General features: G+C 37.8%; 1 protein-coding gene across 1 annotated transcript in view; it reads left to right on the top strand.

The window, feature by feature from the left end:
- The window catches only part of CNTNAP2 (contactin associated protein 2), a 2,262,889-nt gene that overhangs the window by 1,230,066 nt on the left and 1,009,727 nt on the right, over positions 1-23,096 (top strand). Inside the window, exon 10 of the mRNA XM_015447321.4 lies at positions 3,896-4,067. Within this exon, the coding sequence (XP_015302807.3) occupies positions 3,896-4,067 (172 nt within the window). The remainder of the gene's footprint in view (positions 1-3,895; positions 4,068-23,096) is intronic.

Consider the following 23,096-nt stretch of genomic DNA (forward strand, 5'->3'; position numbering starts at 1 on the left):
ATTATACAATTTCATTTAAGTATATCTTTTTATTTTCCATATTATCACAAGCAACAAAGTTGCTAAACTTTCCACCGGAACACAGCAAAGATCTAATTTTCTCTCATTTCCGCTAACACTTTCCTCACCTTCCTTTAAGTCATTACAGCTCCTCAAGAGCCATCAAGCTTCTTTTAAGGCCTGTCCCACTAACTTGCATATTCCGTTCCCTAAATCACAGCCACATTTTTAGGTTTCTGTTATAATTCTCTGCCAATATCAAATTCTTTTTTTTTTTTTTTTTTTGGCTCTAAAGTATTCTATTTTATTTTATTTTCAATTTTTATTTCCATAAGTTTTAGGGGAAACAGGTGGTATTTGGCTACATGAGTAAGTTCTTTAGTGGTGATTCATGAGATTTTGGTATACCTTAGCGGTATACAATGAACCCAATTCGTAGTCTTTTATCCTTCACCCCCTCCCACTCTTCCACCCTGCGTCCACAAAGTCCACTGTATCATTTTTATGCCTTTGCATTCTCATAGCTTAGCTCCCACTTATGAGTGAGAACGTACGATGTTTGGTTTTCTATTCCTGAGTTACCTCACTTAGAATAATAGTCTCCAGTCCCATCTGGGTTGCTGTGAATGCCATTAATTCATTTAATTTTATGGCTGAGTAGTATTCCATTGCGTGTATATATATTAAAAAACACATGTTTATAGCAGCACAATTCACAATTGCAAAAATATGGAACCAGCTCAAATGCTCATCAATCAACGAGCGGATAAACTATGGTATATATACAGTGGAATACTACTCAGCCATAAAAAGGAGTGAATTAATGGCATTCACAGCAACCTGGATGGCATATCCAAACATCAAATTCTTCATTTGATATCTATTGTTGCATAACATATCACCTTAGAATTAATTTCCAACCCTGATGAATATTCATTACCTCTCCTGGGCCCTCCAGAAGACTGTGTATGATGACATGGTGATTGACTTTCCACAAATTAAGCAATCTCAGAGACCAAGTTGCATAGTTTTCTATTGTTCACAGAAGTCAGGCCTAACTGGTTATAGACGGGGACAAAAAAAGGGTGTGAAATCAGGAGCCAAAGATTAATGATGTCCATCTTGGAATATTTAAAGATAATGTATGGAAAGAAAAAACTTAATGAATATGCAGTATTTTGTCCTATAATTATCTTCTCCTAGAATACATCTCCTATTGGAAAATAAAAGGACCTAACAACTTCAAACTTCAAAATTACCACGATCAAACAGAATATTGTTATAAGTGACTGATGACGTCTTGTTTTACAATTTTAATTCTACCCAATTTGTAGTAATCGGTATTTATGCAACCGCTGTGCTTCAGAGTGGCTTTTATTTTCACAGATACATCCTTTCATTTTGAAACCTTTCAAAGAGAGTATGGATATGGTGAGACTCCCAGTTATTAAGAAAAAAAAAAAAATAGAAATGAGAGTCTTCTTAAGAGTGGTCAGTAAGTTACAACTGGATGTTTTCTCTCTGCTAAGTTTAGACATTACAGTCTATTCAATTTTATCTTGATTAAACAATTGAAAATCATGTGTGTGCATGCAACTGGTCTAAACAGATCATTTATCTAATATTAGCGTTTTTCCGAAGGGACTAAGTCAATGCAAATGAAAAAAATGTGGTTGACTAGAAAATACACACACACACACACACACACACACACACACGAGCCATATATTAACATTAAAATAGAGTCCCATATGGATTTTTTTAGGTCAAGAAGTTCATTCAAATACAGTCTTATTTTTATACAATACTGTGTTAATAGAAAATAAAATATACCTTTGTGATTAATCCTTAAAGGAGATTCAAATGACAGTTATTGGACTTTAAATATTGTAATCCATTAACGAAGAGAGAAAGAAGTTTTCTGCTATCCTAAAATACTATCCTTAGTATCCTTAGTCAAAAAGAATAGGATTTATTTATTTATTTATTTATTTTTTGGAAACTGAGTCTCCCTCTATCGCCCAGGCTGGAGTGCAGTGGCGGGATCTCGGCTCACTGCAAGCTCCGCCTCCCGGGTTCCCGCCATTCTCCTGCTTCAGCCTCCCGAGTAGCTGGGACCACAGGCGCCACCACCACGCCCGGCTAATTTTTTGTATTTTTAAGAGACGGGATTTCACCATGTTAGCCAGGATTGTCTTCATCTCCTGACCTCGTGATCCGCCCACCTCCGCCTCCCAAAGTGCTGGGATTAGAGGCGTGAGCCACCCCGCCCGGCCAGATATTTTTAAAATATCACTTAACAGTTGATACGGTTTGGTAGTGTCCTCACCCCAATCTCATCTTGAATTGTAGTTCCCGTAATCCCCGTATGTCATGGGAGAGACCCTCTGGGAGGTAATTCTATCATTTCATAATAGTGAGTGGGTTCTCACGAGATCCGATGGTTTTATAGAGTCTTTTCCCCACTTTGCCTGACACTTCTCCTTGCTGCTGCCCTGTGAAGAAGGACGTACTTGCTTTCCCTTCTATCATGATTATAAATTTCCTGAGCCCTCCCGAGATATTCTCAACTGTGAGTCAATTAAACCTCTTTTCTTTATAAATTAGCCAGTCTTGGCGTGTCTTTGTTAACAACATGAGAACAGACTAATATAATGGCCAATTTTTGTTTTCATTGAAAATTCACTTTTATCCATTTAATGGAACATTTGGTTCCAACCCATTTTATATAAATTGTTTATTGTTATAGATATAATATTAGATGAAGTGAATGTGTCAATAACTTCAGATTTGCAAGCAGACAAATTAATACAGTTTAAATTTGCCCAGTAGGCAGATTTGGTATGGTGAACCATATGAAAAGTAGAAACTCTGGGGACTTTCTTTAGATACTTAAAGGGATTGAAAAAATATCATTCTCTTATGGCCTACAAATTTTCCATCCATAATGCATGTTTCTACCCAATTATGCGTGTTTCTCTTAAAAAGATACAATAGTAATTGATTGGTGGTGATCTCTTAAAGTTATTTAGCAATAAACTCTTAATGTCTGATTTCAAGGTTGGTGTATGCATTCTAGTTCTTCATAGAATCAACAGTATTTACTGTGTGCGTGTGTGTGTGTGTGTTTGTGTGTGTGTGTGTTTGTGTGCGTGTGTGTGTGTGTTTACTCTTGTTACTTGCTCTTTTAATTTTAGTTCCATCTGTTATTATTTACTAGTATTTATACTATATTATGATCTAGTATTTATACCATATTAGATAGCTTGTAGATGTATGTTCAAAGCCGGGTGGCCGACCCTTATGCCTAAATTTATTTCCTTCTCATGTTCCCTTAGATTTTATAAATTTAAAAAACAGCATCTGTAATGCAAATATGTCTTTGTAATGAGTAACACACTGATCTGCTTTATTTCGTAATAGTACGTTTGGCTTATTTGACATCTGAATAACAGGTAATAGGGAATTAAGAAAATAGAAATAAGTGTCAAAGAAACAAGAAGACAGTTAGATAGCTGCGAAAGTTCTAAAGTTTTGTATCCTGATCTCTGAGGCCTGTCTCAGCAGAGAAAGAATAACAGTGAGTCTTTGACAGCAGAGGGACAGAAAGATGTGACAGTGAGAAAGATGATGTCGAAAGAGAAAATTTGAGTGACAGTAGACCCCAGAGGCAAACACTGACCTGGTAACCCATTACAATTCAACCCTGACTTCTTCCTCTGTAATAATCTCACTTTCTCAAAAAACTTCCTTTTTCTACACTGAATATAACATCAGCAAGGATCAAAGAAACAGTAGTTGGATGTGATGGCTGTGGCCAGGTAAAATACCCACAAGAATTTTAGTGAAGCATACTGTACACCAGATTTACATTCCCATTTCTTCTGTTTCACAGGTTTTCTGAACCAGATGAATAACTCAAGTCACTCTGTTCTTCAGCCCTCATTCCAAGGATGCATGCAGCTCATTCAAGTGGATGATCAACTTGTAAATTTATACGAAGTGGCACAAAGGAAGCCGGGAAGTTTTGCAAATGTCAGCATTGACATGTGTGCGATCATAGACAGGTAAATGATGTTTCCATCCTACCTCATATTGTCCGTACTTTCCAAATCTATGTTTCTGTTGTGAGACCAGGGAAACATCCAAAAGGAAAAATAAATATTAAAGAAAAGCAGGTAAAATGGAAATTACCATTCAAAGTATGTATTGTATGTTTGTGATATTAGCAGTGTTTATGTTTATGTTTTTATTTTATATATATATACACACACACACACACACACACACACACTGTGGTGTTGCATATATAACACACTGTGGTGTTGCATATATAACACACTGTGGTGTTGCATTTGTTCAACAGGCTCCAATCAGGGAATCTTAGCCTTCAACGAGTAGTTTTGCAAGCAACAGCAGTGTGGTAGAGAAACTCTGACAGTTTATTTTTAGTTTTGCTTTCTGTGTCTACAAGCAGAAATGTGCCTTCTCTTTCTGTCTCAATCATGACTTGGCCTCAGCATGTCCTTCCAAAACCCGCTTCTGAAAGAAAAGGAATATTACAAAAGTGTCAGTGGGCAACATGGGTATTTTGAAGCAGAATATTTAGAGTAACTGGTCCAGCTTTCAAAATACACATATTAAAATATGACAAAATCAAATCTTTATTGGTTTTGCAAATCTGGGGAGAAATTTTTAATAAAAAACTTTAATTGTATTCTCACACAGTGGAAAGATGCAACTTTTATGTGAAATATTATGATTATACAGCATACACGACCTTAACATACTTAGAGATAGTGCCTCTCATTCTACTATGAACAAGTTTCATTTTGAGATGCTTTGTCTGTAAACGAACTATGTATGATTTGAAGTTAACCTAGTGAATTTATATGATTTTCTAAGATATATTTCAATCTTTTGAGGAAGAACTGTCTTATTCTAAAAGATCATTTTATTAATTTTGTGTTTACGGAAGATAAAAGTTCTTTAAATTTTTTTAAAATTTTGAAATAAGGTATTAATCCTATCTCAGTCTACCCACAACACAATGTAGACCATAAGTCTTTAACAAATTTATTTTATTCAAGAAGAAATATTTTAAGAAGTCACTCAATAATGAATTTTACAAACATAAAAAATAATCTATTTTGAAGTAAGTTTGCTTTCATATAATCTGAATAAGATGGCATTCATGTAAGTTACAGTTTGTGGTGGCTTTAAGATACAACTTTTATAAAGCCTTCTCATGTTTGTAATAATACTTTCTGACATAGTATACTGCTTATTTCTATTCATGTATGCAAGTACTGATCTTAGTAGCCTAAACAGTTTATATTTAAATAGAAAAGTGAACAGTTTTAATGGAAATATACTCCTAATTATTGAGCCATTAATAATGTATCAGCTATTATTTCTGCCTAGAGCAAGTGGCAGCAATAATCAGAAAAGCTGAGATGAATGTTTTAAAGAACATTTGTTCTGATTTTAGATAATTATCTACATATTATAATTGTTTTATACAGAAAAATATATTTTCTTCATAATAGTTATGGATTTTTTTTAGAATCTGCTCTTTTTTTCAGGTCAGTAACTGTAATGATACAATAATTTTATTACCTCTTTCAGCTTAGTAAATGGGCTAGGTAACACGTTGCTGTTTCTCTCTAAACATCGTGTTTCTAGGCATTGTATAGAAATTGTTGGCTACTAAAGAAGGAAGGTTGATATGTTGAGATATTAATGTTTGACTCTAATAGAGACAGGAGTTAAATTGGTCCCAAAAGAATGAATGGGATTTTGGTAAATGAAGAAAACGGAAGGTGATACTCTTGGTTGGGAGACCAACACAAGGGAAGGTACAGAAAAGAGAATACAAATTGCAATTTTTCACAGATACAAAGATACACAAAATATTTTTTTTTTTTGCCAAAATGGGTCAGGCCCAATATTCATCTTGCCAAGTTTCCTGCAGCTAAAAGAACAAAGTTCACACCTTTCTTATTGTTTATTCTTTAGGATGACAAATGAAAAGATTAGCTGCAGAAAAGTAGTCACCGGTGACACATCTCCAGGAATTTTCTAAACCCATTATGGAACCTATTTTTAGCTTATACTGTTTTTTTTAAGGCAACAACATCTGTACATTAAATACCAACGTGTGAAACAGCAGATTCCTTTAGTCACCTAAAATGTTCCCAGTTCAAAATCTTAAGCGTGAAGTGTTGTACATTCATAGGTATGAGACAGGACTATTTTACTTAAACCACTGAAGAGTGTGTTGATGATATCACCCTTAATCTGTGTCTTTCCAGGTGAAAGTGCCAGTGGTTTTAGTCTGTCCTCATTGAGCAGTGATGTATCCAGATAACCCTTTGACGATACACCCCTAGCACATCTCTGCTTCTTTCTCCTCACTAAGATTTTGCAACTGCCCCGTATCTACAACTTTCTTTTCAGATTACCCAAATTCTCCCAAAGGAAGCCTACACTGGCTCTTTCTTTTCTCCTTCCCAGTTCCAGCTTGATCGATTTGAGAGTTATTTTTGAGGTGGGGGGGAAAGGGTATAAATGAGAACGTAAGGTAAAATAAAAAAAAGAGCTACACAAGCCTGACTTTTATAAAACATTTGGAGATAATAGCCACAGCTGCAATGATTTGATGAGTAGAACTTAGGGAAACAGTTGGGGGAATATTTGTCTGAAGGAGCTTTTCTGTGTGTTGTATTGGAATACCCTATGATTTGAAGTTTATTTTTTCTGATTTGTATGTAGATTTGCATGTGGCTTATTTTGTTCACGTGCTTATTTTCTGAACACAGCTTTGATTCAAGGAAAGAGCAAGCATGCCAAGCTACAGAATTATGCATTCAGTATTTATTTTCTGAGTGCATGCTAGATGTCAAGCTATTCTAGGCACTTGGAATACATCCTTGAACAGGACAGATAAAGATTATTGAAAATTCTAAGCTCACATGGTGGGGGAAGGGGAGGAAGGAGAGATGACACACTATAATTAAAAAGTAAATAATCTAGCAAGTGAGAAGGAATAAATTTTATGGGTAAAAATACTAGAACAAAACAAGGAAGGCTGGCATGTCAGTAGATCAAGGTGTTGAGTTGTAGTTTAAATAGGTTGATCAGGATAAGCCTCCATTGAAAAGATAATATTAGTGCAAGACTTGAAAGAGGTAACTGAATGTACTAACACAGGGAAAGAATGTTTGACCCAGAGAGCACAGGCAACCAAAGAGGCATTTGCATGATCCAAGATCAGTATGGAAGCCAGGGTGGCAAGTTCAGGAGGTCAAGAATAGTTGAAGGAATAGAGGCCGGAACAAGCCCTCCTGACTTGTAGGTTATTGTAAGTTTTTATTTTGTAGGAATACAGGAGTCATTTGCAGCATTCTAAATAGAGCAACATGATGTACTCACGTCTTAAAAGGATGAATCTGGGCTGTAGGAGCAAGAAAGCTCCTACAGGAGGCTAACTAAAATTATGCCATTATAATCCAGGTGAGAGACGCTTGTAGCCTAGACCAGGGTGCTAGCACAAGAAGTAGTGAGATGTGGCCAATTCTGAATGCATTTTGGAGGCAGAGTCAGTAGGGTTTCCTTACAAATTAGATGTGGGGTGTGAAAAATAGAGAAAATAGGAATAAATCCAAATGATTTGCTAAGAACAGCAGGAAGAAAGGAGATGCTATCTCTTCAGATTGGGAAGGCTAGTTGGAGAGAAAATTAGTCAAGGGGGCTAAAGAAAATAGAAGTCAGAAATTCAAGCTTGAACATGAGTTGAAATGTCTACTGGACTTCTAAGTAGAAATGTCAAGAAGATAGTTGGATATATGCATGTAACAAGCCTGTGTCTGCAGGTTACAGAATTAACCTTTGTGCTTGACAGAATCCCTTTTGTTTAACTATTGAGGGTCTTTGGTATCTTTAGTTACATTTTATAAGCAGTCATAGAACTGGAAGGGGAGGTGGTAGATAATGGGCAGGAAGTGGTCTGTAACAATGGAAGCTGCTAGCTTGGGCCCCTCAGTGATATCCTGCTCTTAGAGAGGAGGGTTGTCAGCAAACATTCAGTTACTAAAACATTCTTTGAGAAAGGTAAAATACCCAGAGATAACATTTTTTTTTTCTCCTTGCGTTGTTACTCTCTTTTACTCATTCCTAGGACCCTTGCATGATTGACTGCTTGTGGCAAACATCTTAAGATGCCTGACTCAACTCTTATTCTCAATCTTTTTCTCTCCAGCCTCTTTCCAGGTGTGAAAACCTGAGAGCTCAAACCTTCAGAAACACTCCTTTAGCCAGAGTTAGGTCCATTCACTTCTTCCCTCAAGAGAGAATCACGAGGAGAACCATAGGGTCTTTCAAAGTTGGGGAGGGGGGTGATTGGGGAGGGATGGACATTGCGGGAGAGTCAGGGAGGGTATTAGGAGATTGAGTGAGTCAGTCTTTGCAGGTAGTGGTCAGAATTCCTAAACTCGGAGACTTGCTACAACAGACATCGGCCTCAGAACTTGTGAATTGGTGTAGAATTACTGTTTGATTTGTTTTTCTTGGTTGTAGCCAGGACACATGGTTAGGAAGAAGCTGATGTTAACATATTTTGAGCTTAATTAGGTGGTGATCATGCTTGATTTGACAATTTTTTTGTGTGTTTTGTGAGTAATAGTGAAGTCCATTTTGCAATTGTGGTTTCTATTTCAGTCCTAAGAGCACTCTTCACAGCCCAGCTGCCAGAGGAAAGTTTTTTGCTTTATGCTAGGCGGAAGCAGAGATGAGACACAGTCCTGGCTGCTAAGAGCTAAGCAGAAGTCAGCTGTGGTGTTCTTGGGAAAGCTTTTGTTCTCCTGATACAGTTGCCCCTCTTGCTCTCCACCATTCTTGGTTAAATGTAGACCTGATGTCTAGAGCTGAAGAGTCAAGAAAACCATAGATCAAGCAGCCCCTGATACCAATTTGTATGTGAAAAATATCAACTATCATTTATCTAAGTAATTATGAGTTAAGTTTTATTTTTCTTGGAGCCAAAAACACCTGCCCTTTCCCTAGTCCGCACTGCTAAAATTAACCAGTACCATCATTTTACCAGAATACAGAAGAACAAATTCTCAAATACGGAAATGACTTTGAAAAAAAAGATAATACTTTTTGGAGTGTATTAAGTTGCATTTTAGTGATGTCCCCTAGAGACTGAAATTTGGGGACTAAATAGCTGTTTAGAGGCCAAAGCAAATTCATATTGTTAAAGTCAGCACTAGTAAAAAGTGACTCATTAGAATTAGAATCTTCCCTGTTCTTTCCTGTCTACCTCCATTGAAAATATATTAACAAATACATTTAGAAACAAAATCAGTAAACATCCCAGATAACACAGAGAGCAGAAAAGGAAATGCAAATGGCCCAACTTAAACATAGCCTACAAAATTACCACTTGAGAAATTATGAATAGACTAGATCCTATTGCAGAGTTAGCAATTAAGTCTTCATTATATTTTTGGATGAAGTACATAATCACAGACCCAGTTTTTTTTTTTTTAATTCAATGTTTTCTTTTCAAGAATATCCAGTTTGATTTTTTTTTCTTTCAAAGAAAAGAATAAGTAAATAAATTTTCATAAGAACGTTGAATGAGGATTAGGTAGATACATGAAAAATATCTCAAAACTAAATTGACTCTGTTGGAAAGGTGAATGAAAGCAGGGTCAAGAAGGATGATACGGTTTGGCTGTGTATCCCCACCCAAATCTCAAGTTGATTTGCAATTGCCGTGTATCAGTGAAGGGGACTGGTGGGAGGTGATTGGATCATGGGGGTGGATTTCACCCTTACTGTTCTCATGATGGTCAGTGAGTTCTCATGAGATCTGATAGTTTAAAAGTATGGCACTTTCCTCCTTCACTCACTCTCCTGCTGGCATGTAAGACATGCCTTGCTTCCCCTTTGCCTTCTGCCATGATTATAAGTTTCCTAAAGCCTCTCCAGCTGTGTGGGGCTGTGAGTCAATTAAACCTCTTTTCTTTATGAATTACCCAGTCTCAAGCAGTTCTTTACAGCTATGTGAAAATGGACCAAAACATAAGAGGTCATGAGTTTCTATAAAAGCAGGCTTAAAATCTGGATTCATAACTTAGATGAAGAAAACATGTAACATTTATCATTTTCTAAAATTTGTCTTCATTCGCTAATTTCCTATTTCTAGGCAGTAGCAGAAAAGATAAATACTTGAACACATACATTTTGGTACTGTAATCACTCCTCCTTTCTGCGTATATTCAGTCAACATGGAAGTTGATCTCAGTCAAAGGTAAACTTCCTTTTGTGGTTGTACTACCATTTCAAGAGTTCTCCTAGATGCCCTAGCGTGGCTTGGGTCAGAGTTAGCTTATGCAATACCTCATCACCACAGGCGTGGGATCTGTCCCACCTGCTCCACCGAGGTTCCCTCTGAGCTCTCTGTGAGTCCCCAGCCTGGTCGGTCTTCAGGGTCCCACCTCAGTCCCTGCCACCCACTGTCATGACACCTGTTCCTGCTGACCTTCAGATATGACATGGGTATCACCAGACTTCGATTCTGGGATCTGTGTTTAAGGTGACAGCTATTCCTAGCATGTATGAGTCCCATTTGGTTTTAGCATTGAGAGTCCCACACCTGGAGAAACCCCTCAGTTCTGGGTAAACTAGCATGGCTGGTGACTATACACACTAGGTGTTCTTTCTCCTAATACCTTCATCTGATCTACCAGCCATCTAAGCATTTTATAGGCCCTGTAGGGACACACAGTGATTTCTGTATCTTTTGGAGACTACATACAAGCTGAAATGAATCATGGCATATGTGTTGTCGGGGAGAGGTTAGGCATTGGGGACAGCTTCCTTAGGCTACACTCCCTTTGCTTCAGCATGCCATCCCTCCATATCTGCTCTACACAGCCACTCAGGCTGACATGAGGCCCTCTACACATTAGACCCTCAAAGGCCATCATAGGATTCCTAAGTCTCTGCTGTGTAAACCAAATATAAAATTCTAAGCCCTCAAACTGACTGATGAACCTTCCCCTCAGCCAAGGGCATTCCAAATAATCCTGAAAAAAAAAATTAGTTTAGGTCAGACATGCCTAACAGACATCAACACAGAGACCTTAAGACTGATTGAATAGTCTCTTTAAGTCTGATAAGAATCATTTACAATCCATTCTCTCTGAAGCTTGCTACCTGGAGGCTTTATGTGCATGATCAAAGTTTGGTTGCCATGGCCCCTTATCCTAACTCAGACATTCCTTCCTATTAATTCCATGTCTTTAAATAATAACTTTTTCAACCAGATGCCAATCGGAAAACATTTAAATCTACCTATCACCTGGAAGCCCCTGCTTTGAGTTGTCCCACCTTTCCAGATGGAACCAACGTACATCTTACATGTATTGACTGTTGCCTCACGTCTCCCTAAAATGTATAAAACCAAGTTGTACCTCAACCACCTTGGCCACACGTCCTCAGATCTTCCTGAGGATGTGTCATGGGAACGTCCTTAACCTCAGCCAAATAAACTATATTGATTGAGACTTCTCTCAGATTCTTTTTTGGTTTAGGGTTGAGATTTATTCAGTCAACAAATACTTTTTGAAGATCACACCAACCAGTGGACTGTACCTCCTGGGACTGAATGCTGAGGTGATGAAGGGAGGGTGATTGATCAGACTCTCCACTGTTTTAACACTTCTTTGGCTTTTATGTCTTAGCACCTAGGATGCCTCTGTTTTGCTCTCAAAAGCATAGCTTTTTCCAATCGAAAGCTTCTTGGCTTTAGACTACTTTTCCAAAATTAAATCCACATGTTTCTTAACTTTTTATTTCAGTCCAGAGTCTAAAGTTGATTTCTCCCAGAATCCACTTTATATGATAATTGTATAACCGTTGATCCACTGGTAGGACAGCCACAGTGTAAGAAAAAAAAAAAATTGATGAAAAATAAACAAACCAAAACCTTGATTTAAAATACTTCAGAACTGTATCTACTATAGTAAAGAGAAGGCCTGTCTCAAAAATATTAATGTTTCTGTAGTGATGGTTTTTATGACAGATTTCCTTTCTTTTTCACCTGAATCTTGCTGACTCCAAACTGCTACCCTCTAGGTCGGACACCTCCTTTTATCATACATTTCTAGGTTGACCATCTCCTTCTCTCTTTTCTTTAGAAATGTTAATGTCATCAGTTAGGCTGGTGTCAAACTGTGCTAGCGCTTCTCTTACATTGGGAAATATTTTGTCTTTTACCATTAGGTGCTTATTTCATTACGTATACTGTAGGCTTCTGGAAATACCTTACTTTCATTCATGATAATTATTGATAAGAGGTAAAGGGGACAGAAAGTCTCCGAGATAAATTCACATTATTCAAAACTCTATACTTGCTCAATCCTGACATTGTTGTGACTGTGATCCCATCAAACTACAAATAATCAAAGAACAGGTTGGCTGAAGCTAATTCTGAAGGAAGTTGAGCCAACAAGCAATTTTCCAGTAGTGAAACTGGATTTCCTTTTGGGGACTGTGCTTCAGACAAAAGCTCTTGTGTCCAAAAACCTAATCCCCACATTAAATGTATGGAAAAACTTCAGTTTTCTCATGGGGTCGTCCTATTGTGATTCTTTCAGGTAGATGTGTTCATCTTGTCCGTTCACCTTAACTCGGTTTATTTCCCATCTTGGATTCCACTGATTTTTATATTGCAAATCACTATGATCTTTCTTGGTTTCTGATAAATAAAACTACTGGCAATTTCTGAAAAGTCCCATTTCCTCATGCTAAATCTGACTTATTTGTAATATTAGATGTGTGACTCTTTCTTTAAACTTTCTTGGCCTTCCATGCTAACCCCAGTGTTTCATTTGATCTTTAGCTTCCTTTGGTTTCTTTGAGAAGGGAGGAGCTTCCTGTTTATACATAAACATTTAAGCCATGGGCATCTTTCTAGCACAAAAACATCAGCTCAATGACCTAAAAGTATCACATACCCAGGCGAACCTATGTTCAAGTCAGTTGCCTCTCTGAAGTGATTTCAAAGTGATTTTATTTTAAGTACAAATAGAATACTAGAGTGACAAAAACATACTTTTTTTTAAAAAAAAAAAGTAGTGAAATGCCAGAGGAGATAACTCTCCTAAGAAATAAAGGAAAGGAAAAAAGTTGAATTAGCCATTTTAAGATTCAACAGCAGCTGTATTCTTCTTTGATGCATTGCATGTATTAGGACAAAAGAAAACTATATTTGCTTTTGGCATGGCATATAGCTGTGCTTTGACATTTAAATCCCAAGGAAGGCTTAGTGCATAAAAGTAATGTCAGAAAAACAGTCATATGTTTGAAGATAAGCAGAAAGGAAATAGATAAATAATTTTAACATGTAGCTAAATCAACTATGGAGAGATTTAAATAAGCCAATTGATTTTATTTCTTGCTTTTGATATCATATTACCTGCAAAATAAAAATAATAGCAATCGATTTAAAAACATTTAAAATATATTTCTTAACAAGTGCTTTCTTCTTAAAATAATTGTTTTTGTCAATTACTTGGATACATTGCGGCTGTGATTTCATACTAAGAATTCATTTAATTGCTCTCCCTTAAACCAACATTACAGACTCATGGACATGTTCCATCCCTTTTGTAAGCTATTGGGACTGATACAACTTGATGAAGGAGAAGTTGGAGCTGGTAGGATGCTATCCTTCATTTCCTATATGCTCCCTAACATGCTGTGTGGGAGTCAGTGGTTCATTCCCGAAAATGTGTATGCAAGTAATACTTGTTACTATAATAACATGGTTTTATTAAGTACTAAGTACATTTTCAAATGAGTAGAGACAGAAAAAAAATAGTTTCTGGTGAAATCAAATGTAAAAGTTTTAGAAAGACAAGTGGCTCCAAACAAACAAAACCATAAGTTTATGTGTGGCCAGGCAACTGTAAACTTTTGCAGAGATTCATAAAGCCCGAGGTAAACTCACTCAAATTCATTGGCAACTTTAGTTTTTACTGCACTTGAAGAAATCAAAACTGAAAAATGAAGGTGATACTATATGGAAATGGTTTGATAGGAAGGCCGGTAGATTGAACTACAGACTTCAAATAGGTGAACCCACACCCAAAGACCCCAGAGTAATTCCCTCTAACAGTGAGTCATTGACTTGACATAATGTAAGTTTTCAGTTAAATTAAAATGGTTAAGGTGTGTATCTTTTGAATGACATTTCTTCACTGGATTTCATTAAACTCAGCATATTAAAGACTTGTATCATTTCCCAATCTGAATAAAAGAAGAGTTCATTTTTTCTTTTTGCTTTCTCTTTTTGAAGAGTCTTTGCATTCCAAATAATACAGAGAAAAAAGAAAAGGAAAGAAGAGGAGACAAGAGGAGGGGAGGAAGGACTATTTGTTACATCACATTGTTATCTGGTTTATTAGTACTCTTGTACCTTCATTAAAAGTCAGGAGTAAAAATTTACGATGGTGTTTATTATAGCGTTTCAAAATAACATTTTGTTTGAATTTTTTTCTTTGATATTTAAATGATCTATAAGCTGAAAAGGAGAGAGGAGTCATAGATTTTTCTATGCCAAGAACAAAAGTTTTACAAAGATGAAATTGTCATTTTCATTTTGTTTGATTAAAAACACATATTTCCTCTCTGTATAGTTGCATCTCTACTGCCCAAAAACTAGTTGTAAGAGGGCAACGAGCTTATATTTTCAGGTAGCATTGTCTAAAATTCTCATGGCACCCATTGCCATATTAGAGATAAGTACTTTTTTGTCTTTGCCTATGAATTCATTGACGAATATTAGAGTCTGAATCTTATTTTGTTTACCAAATCCTGCTTACATCAAAAAGAATGTTACATGAGTAAGAAAGGAATGCAGATAGAAGGGGTGAGGAATATGTGTGTGTTTATTTGAAATGGTTTTGAAAAATGAGTCTGTAATAAATTTTAACAAACAAATTACGGTATCTGAAAAGGGTGTCTTAATCAGTAAACAGGTTGATTTAAATAGAAAATTATCTACAATTGTGATCATTGTAAAACCAGTAAGTACCATACAACATTTGTGTATAGGATTAACTTTGTTTGCCTTCAACAAGTTGCAGCTGTTATACTTTTACTGTGATAGTTTCATGATTTTTGCTTCTTTGGCATAGTCCCAGACAGGCTTCATCAACAAGAAACTTATTTTCATGAACACACTTCATTGAAGACCCCCCTCTGGGAAATTAGACGTGACATAAAAGTGCATTGCTTTTTTAAAACACTTCAGGCATTTGAAAATTACAGAAGAAATTTTCAAGTGGCATGTTCTAAGTTAGAAATACCATACACATGAAGGCAAGTTTCTCTCACATAGTTATTGTAGGACACTTGTTAATCTCCTATGAAGGTCAAGGCACTGGTACTAATCTACACAAGGAGAAAACCAAGAGTTACAGAGTAGGATCTCTTCTCCCAGAACATGTACTGATGTAGCCATAGAGACAGTAAACATTCACAAGAAGTGTTAAAACTATGTTAAGAAGCATGTAAGCATGTGCTTCTTGTTACAGATAATGATTTCTATAGAAAATTAATGAGAGGAAAATAATCACCATCAGCTGGTGGTTGATGAAAACTGCATAAAATAAGTAGGTTGAACCTCAGAGGAGTTTTAGCCTCAGTAATGAGAAAGAAAGGCAGGAACATACCAGGCAAAATAGAGGCATGAGCAGAAGTATGGAGGCATGGATAACCATATCACATTTCTGAAACAGTCAAGAGATCATTTAAACTACATGATCTATTTTGTTGATAGATCTATTTTTCTATCTATCTAAAATAGTTGACAAGATCTATTTTTCATTTATTCATTTCTCCATTTATTCTACAATGTTTCATTAATTGCATACCATGTGTCCAAGGACAGTTTTAGCCTTGATGAATAAGATGTAAACTTATAGATTCTACTTTCTTACTGATTTATGAAAGAGTTAAGAGATCAAAAAAAGCACACACACACACATACCCCACATAATTGTTGAAAAAACACACAAATGCCCAAATCAAAGTATGCACAAGGGATCTTGTGCCTCATTCTCCCTGGGATCTAGGTTGGGATGGAGATCTCAGAGGAACAGTTCAAGGCACATGCTATAGGCATTCCAGGCAGCTGGAGAGTACATGGGTGTGAATGACTTGAATAGGCGCAGTAAACTCAAGGAGTTACAGTAGATTCTTTCACAGATTAGCAGCTACTAGTGAGGGAAGATGTGAAGCTAGGAATTTAGGGGGAACCTAATGAAAGAGGACCTTGTGGCCAAGCGCGGTGGTTCGCGCCTGTAATGCCAGCACTTTGGGAGGCCGAAGCAGGCGGATCACAAGGTCAGGAGGTTGAGACCATCCTGGCTAACATGGTGAAACCCTGTTTCTACTAAAAATACAAAAAATTAGCCGGACATGGTGGCGGGCGCCTGTAGTCCCACCTACTGGGGAGGCTGAGGCAGCAGAATGGCGTGAACCCGGGAGGCGGAGCTTTCTGTGAGCAGAGACCCTACCACTGCACTCCAGCCTGGGCAACAGAGTGAGACTCCATCTCAATAAAAAAAAAAAAAAAAAAGAAAAAAGAAAAAAGAGAACCTTGCATATTTTATCCTTGCATATTTATTGCATATTTTATCCTTTGGGCAATATGCAGCCATTGAGGGATTTTCAGGAAAATCAAGTTTTGCATTACTAACACTTGTTCTGATTACCTGGGCGGAGGTGAAGAGAGCTGAACTATTGCAGAGGTAGTAGAAACAGGTGAAAAAGGAAATATCTAAGGTATTTAGGAGTTGGACTAAGGAGAGAGGGCTCATTAGGTTTGGAAATAGGAGAAAGTATTGGCCGGAAAGAGAAACTGGTTTCAGAGTGAGAAAAGGCTTTAATGAAAGATCGTTATCTTCACTAGTCTCCCCAAACAATGTCTTAACTGAATATTTGTTTAGTAATGGGTCTACCCGTTAGGGTAAGATTTTACTGGGATCTGGAAGATGGTGAAAACTAGTAGCAGCAATTGAGCAATAGAGAGTGGTAAAAGAGAGAAAATTAAAATGGAGGCAGAACTGAGATGGAAGTGCAGGTACACTTCCAACGATCTGATCTGTGACAAACCTGACAAAAATAAGCAATGGAGAAAGGAATCCCTATTCAATAAATTGTGCTGGGATAACTGGCTAGCCATATGTAGGAAATTAAAACTGGACCCCTTCCTTACACAATATACAAAAATTAACTCAAGATGGATTAAAGAATTAAACGTAAAACCCAAAACTATAAACACTCTGGAGTACAACCTATGCAATACCATTCAGGACATAGGCACAGGCAAAGATTTCATGATGAAGATGCAAAAGCAATTGCAACAAAAGCAAAATTCGACAAACGTGATGAAATTAAACTAAGGAGCCTCTTCACATCAAAAGAAACTATCATCAGAGTGAACAGACAAGCTACAGAATGGGAGAAAATTTTTGCAAACCATGCATCTGACAAAGGTCAAATATCCAGCATCTAATAGGAACTTAAACAAATTTACAAGGAAAAACACAATCCCACTAAAAAGTGGGCAGACGACATGAACAGACACTTTTTACAAGAAGACATACTTAAGATGAACCATCATGGGGAAAAAAAAAAAGCTCAACATCACTGATCATTAGAGAAATGCAAATCAAAACCACAATAAGATACCATCTCAGATCAGTCAAAATGGCTATTATGAAAAAGTCAAATAATAACAAATACTAGCAATGCTGTGGGGGGGAAAGGGAATGCTATACACTATTAGTGGAAATGTAAATTAGTTCAACCATTGTGGGGAATACAATGTGGTGATTCCTTAAAGACCTAAGGACAGAAATACCATTTGATTCAGCCATCCCATTACTGAATATATAACCAAAGAATATAAATCATTCCATTAGAAAGACAATGCATACAGACATTCATTGCAGCGCTATTCACAATAGCGAAGACATGGAATCAACCTAAATGCCCATCGGTGATAAAGTGTGGCACATATACACCATAGAATACTATGTAGCCATAACAAATAATAAGAGTATATCTCTTGTTGAGAACATGAATGGAGCTGGAGGCTGTTATCCTTAGCAAACTAACACAGGAACAGAAAACCAACTGCCATATATTCTCACTTATAAGTGGGAGCTAAGTAATGAGAACACATGGACACATCGAGGGGGAAAACCACACACTGGGGTCTATCAGAGGGTGAAGGGTGGGAGGAGGGAGAAGATCAGGAAAAATAACTAATGGGTACTAGGCTCAAAACCTAGGTGATGAAATAATCTATACAGCTAACACCCATGACACAAGTTTACCTGTGTAACTAACCTGCACATGTGCACCTGAACTTAAAACAAAACACAAAGAAATGCAGGTAGTGAGATACTGGAGTAGAAAGGAAAGCAGAAGATGTGCAGAGCTATACTGTCTAATACTGCAGCCACTAGCCATTTGTGGCTATTTCACACTTAAAAAGCAGCCGTTCTAACTGAGATGTGATGTTAGTGTAAAATGCACAACAGATTGTGAATACTTCATACACATACAGGAATATAAGATAGCTCATTGATCATTTTTGTATTCATTTTATTTTGTGTTAAATAAAATATTAATATTATTGTCACCTCCATAAGATTTTAAGTTACATATGGCATGTGGCTCACAAGCTATTAATATTAGTGCTGTTGTGGAATATTTCTCTAGGTAGTTCCAGCTGGATGGTGTGCCCTAGCTTCTTTGTTGGTCTTGCCCACAGATGAGTAAAGAGATCCTTGCAACTTCTTTTTTTTTTTTTTTTTTTTTTGAGATGGAGTCTCGCTCTGTCGCCCAGGCTGGAGTGCAGTGGCCAGATCTCAGCTCACGGCAAGCTCCGCCTCCCGGGTTTACGCCATTCTCCTGCCTCAGCCTCCCGAGTAGCTGGGACTACAGGCGCCCGCCATCTCGCCCGGCTAGTTTTTTTTGTATTTTTTTAGTAGAGACGGGGTTTCACCGGGTTAGCCAGGATGGTCTCGATCTTGTGACCTTGTGATCCGCCTGTCTCGGCCTCCCAAAGTGCTGGGATTACAGGCTTGAGCCACCGCGCCCGGTCCCTTGCAACTTCTGATACAACTCAACAAGTTGTCCTTTATAACTGTTTTATCTGAGAGGCAATGCAGATTCCCAGAATGTCTGTGAAACTGGCATTGTTCGAAATCGCAGTCCCTTTTCATTAGTCAGAAGGTTTCTTAAGCCTGAATGTATTTGCAATACCATCTCCAGAGAATATCTTTACAGACTTAGAAGCCAGATGTGTTGGTTTTCTCCTGGAATATTAATTCCCTATTCATTAAAAATAAAATAAGAAGTATTCAACGGGAAAAAAAAAAAAAAACGTGGCCTAAATTAAGATGGTATTTTAGTTGAGCACAAGTTAGAACTTTCCTGGCTCAAAGATTAATTTCTTTCTACTAAGGTATCTGTCAGTTATACAACTGTGTATAATTCAGCATCCCTGAAGTAAAACTTTGGGTCTCAGTAAGGAAGTGCTTTCAGCTGCTAGGAACAGAGACCCAATTCATTTTCCAGACAAATCTGAAGTTCATTTCTGCACATGTAAGATGTCTGAAATAGACTATTCAGGCTTTGTATAATAACTCTAGAAAGCTATCCGAGATCCAGACTGAAACATTCTGCTCCAGTTTCCTTAGCTCATGGTTTCTGTTCTCTCAGTGATTAAGATTGCTGATAGAACTCCAGAAATTTCATGTGATTTTTGTAAAGAAAGTAGGAGGGTTCACCTTCCCTTTTAAAAAGCCATTCCAGAAGTTCTGTGCAACATTTTCAATCATATCTCATTAACCAGATTTAATCACAACCACAGAGAGATGCAAGATAGACTGAGAATTGCAGTTTCATTCTAGGTGGTAATATTCCTGCTAAAACTTTTGAGGATTATCGCTAGGGTGGAAGAGGAAAATCTGTAATGAGATAGACAGATAGCACTCTCTGCCTAGTTGGTGTTTTGAAAGATTATAAAATATAAATAGTAAAAAAGTGCATGCTTCCAGAAAAACACATTTGATGTACCATTTATATTATTTTTCAAGCCATATATTTCATATTTTTCCTCCAAAAATTTAAAATATAGTTATCAAACTTCAGGCTTAGACAATCGACATTTTAGGGTATTCAAGAATGAAGGTGATCCAGCCTCCCTTCAAGGACTTCAAAAGAGAGTGGCAGAGTATACTGGTTCTTTTTCTGACCTCCTACTTGAAATTCATCGGTAACTTCTTCTTGCCCTTAAGAAAAAGACCCAGATCCTTAAAAGCAGTGTATTAGCCTCTTGTGGTGACCTCTGTTTTCCTTTGCAGCTTCATCTCACATCACTCCCCTCCATCCCCTCTAGCCACGCTGGCCTGTGCTCAGTGCCTCAGATGTTCTTTCAGTGGGGCCCCTGCCTGTACTGTTCTCTGGGTCTAGAATTGCTCCACCCCACCACCCATCTCTTTCTCTCTTGCTTTCTTATCCTTCGTATCTCAATTCATAGATAAACTCCATTAAGGAAGCCATCTCTGGATCTGTAAGACTGGGTTAGGCTCTTTTTCACCTGTGTATAATCACACATTCAAGACTGTAATTACTGTAATTACATCTCTCCTTCTTCTAAACTTTGAGCTTCCCGAGAATGGGAAACAGGCCTGAGCTCATGCCCCATTGTGTCTCTGCGCCTAACACAGTGCTTGATATGCAATATGCTCTAAATACATATTTTTGTAGAATGAATGGATGAATATAATAGTAGCACAAAAAGGGACTATGAACTTTTAAAGAAGGAAAAGAACAATTCTAAATGGAGGAATTTAGCAGTGCTTTATGAGTGAAACAGAATTAAAGCTAGTCCTTCCAGGACAGAAAAGCTCCTATCAGATGATAGAGGGCAAGGCTGTCTTGGAAAAATGGACCATATAAACTAAGGCATGTGACACAGCTGAAATAAGAAGTTTCCCGAAATCCTCAAATGCCTGAGAAAACATTCTAAGAATTTACACTTTAGTCTGTAGTCCAAGGAATTCATAAACTTTTGGAACGTGCATACGTGTTTGTGGTTAAGCATACACATACTGTCATCACATTTTGCCCGTTAGAATGGAAACCCATGTCAACTCATTCATTCTCAAAACTCTCCTACCAGTGTCTTCCCGCCCATCCTCTTCGAGTCAATGGTCAGAAAATTCTAGAAGTGCATACATCAGAAAAGAGTTTACTGGAAATAGTTTTAAAATAATGGCTTAGAGTCGAGGAATGCTCTACACCCTTCTACTTTGCCAGTGAATTGAGTAGAGTAAGAAAACGGCTGGTTTTTATCGAAAATTGTACTGTAGAATGTTTTCTTCATGGAGAAACTAGATTTCGGATGTCACGAGGGAATAGCAGTGTTGGAGAAAAGTATTCAAGGTAAAAATGTAGCTTGTTCCAACACAACAACAGTTCCCCTAAGACAGCACTCTCTAAAGAACTGCTGGAAAGGAAAATGAGAATGTGGTAGGGCGGTTGATACAGATCAGTAAGGAAATGAAAGTCCAAAAGTTATTTACATGGTAAATATCTGTGCCAAGAAGAATACTCTCAATAACAGGGATTAGTGAGAGAGCAGTTGGCTGGAGATGGAAGCTCAGGCAGTTAAGTGTCGGGCGAAGAGGAAAAAAAAATGTATGAAGAATAAATCAATATTTTTTTGAGAATAAGTATTTTATTTCAGTACTTCTCAATATCTTAGGTGCATACAAATCTTTGGGATCTTGTCAAAACACAGGTTTGGCTCAGTGTGATTGAAGAGAACACTGGGATTCTGCTTTCCTAACAAGCTTCAAAATGCTGCTGCCGCAGCTGCTTGTAGGCCACACCTTGAACACAGCAGAGCTCCAGCCTCTGCATCTGGGCCCCCAGATATGTGAAAAATGCAGCTCAGGTAGGGACAAAAAAGATCAGTGATGTGGGCCTTTGGTGTGTTATGGTTTATAAAATAGAAAAGCCTATTTTCTTTTCCCTTACCATTTCCAGGAAAAATAAACTAATGCAGATGATGTAGAAATCACCTGAAATAGTCTGGCACAGTGCTTGCAAGACTGTAGGAACCAATCGAAGTTTGCTCAAAGCTTTATGTACTTCAGGCCGGGCGCGGTGGCTCAAGCCTGTAATCCCAGCACTTTGGGAGGCCGAGACGGGCGGATCACGACGTCAGGAGATCGAGACCATCCTGGCTAACACGGTGAAACCCCGTCTCTACTAAAAAATACAAAAAACTAGCCGGGCGAAGTGGCGGGCGCCTGTAGTCCCAGCTACTTGGGAGGCTGAGGCAGGAGAATGGCGTGAACCCGGGAGGCGGAGCTTGCAGTGAGCTGAGATCCGGCCACTGCACTCCAGCCTGGGCGACAGAGCATGACTCCGTCTCAAAAAAAAAAAAAAAAAAAAAAAGCTTTATGTACTTCTGTTTCTCACTTGCATCACCTGTTATCTTTGGAGTGTCATGTCTTACATTACATATTAGAAAGGAAACAGAAAATGGTTTTTCAATCACTCACTGTGTCTATGCGTAGAGAGGCCGAATGTGGTGTCTCATGCCTGTAATGCCAGCACTTTGGGAGGCCAAGGTCAGGAGTTTGAGATCAGCCTGGCCAACATGGTGACACCAGTCTCTGCTAAAAATACAGAAAATAGCTGGGCTCAGTGGCAGGTGACTGTGATCCCAGCTACTCGGGAGTCCGAGGCAGGAGAATCCCTTGCACCTGGGAGGAAGAGGCTGCAATGAGCAGAGATTGTGCTACTGCACTCCAGCCTGGGCAACAGAGCAAGAGTCTGTCTCAAAAACATTAAAAAAAAGAATATCTAAACGTGTGGTTGTTTGATACTGACTGACTGACTTATTTTTTGATTCACTATCAGCAACTTTTTCTTGATGTGGCACTTTCATTGCAAGGAACTGTAAGTCAGGGTTCTTAGTTATGAAT

The sequence above is a fragment of the Macaca fascicularis genome, chromosome 3, assembly GCF_037993035.2.
Source record: "Macaca fascicularis isolate 582-1 chromosome 3, T2T-MFA8v1.1".
Lineage (NCBI taxonomy): Eukaryota > Metazoa > Chordata > Mammalia > Primates > Cercopithecidae > Macaca > Macaca fascicularis.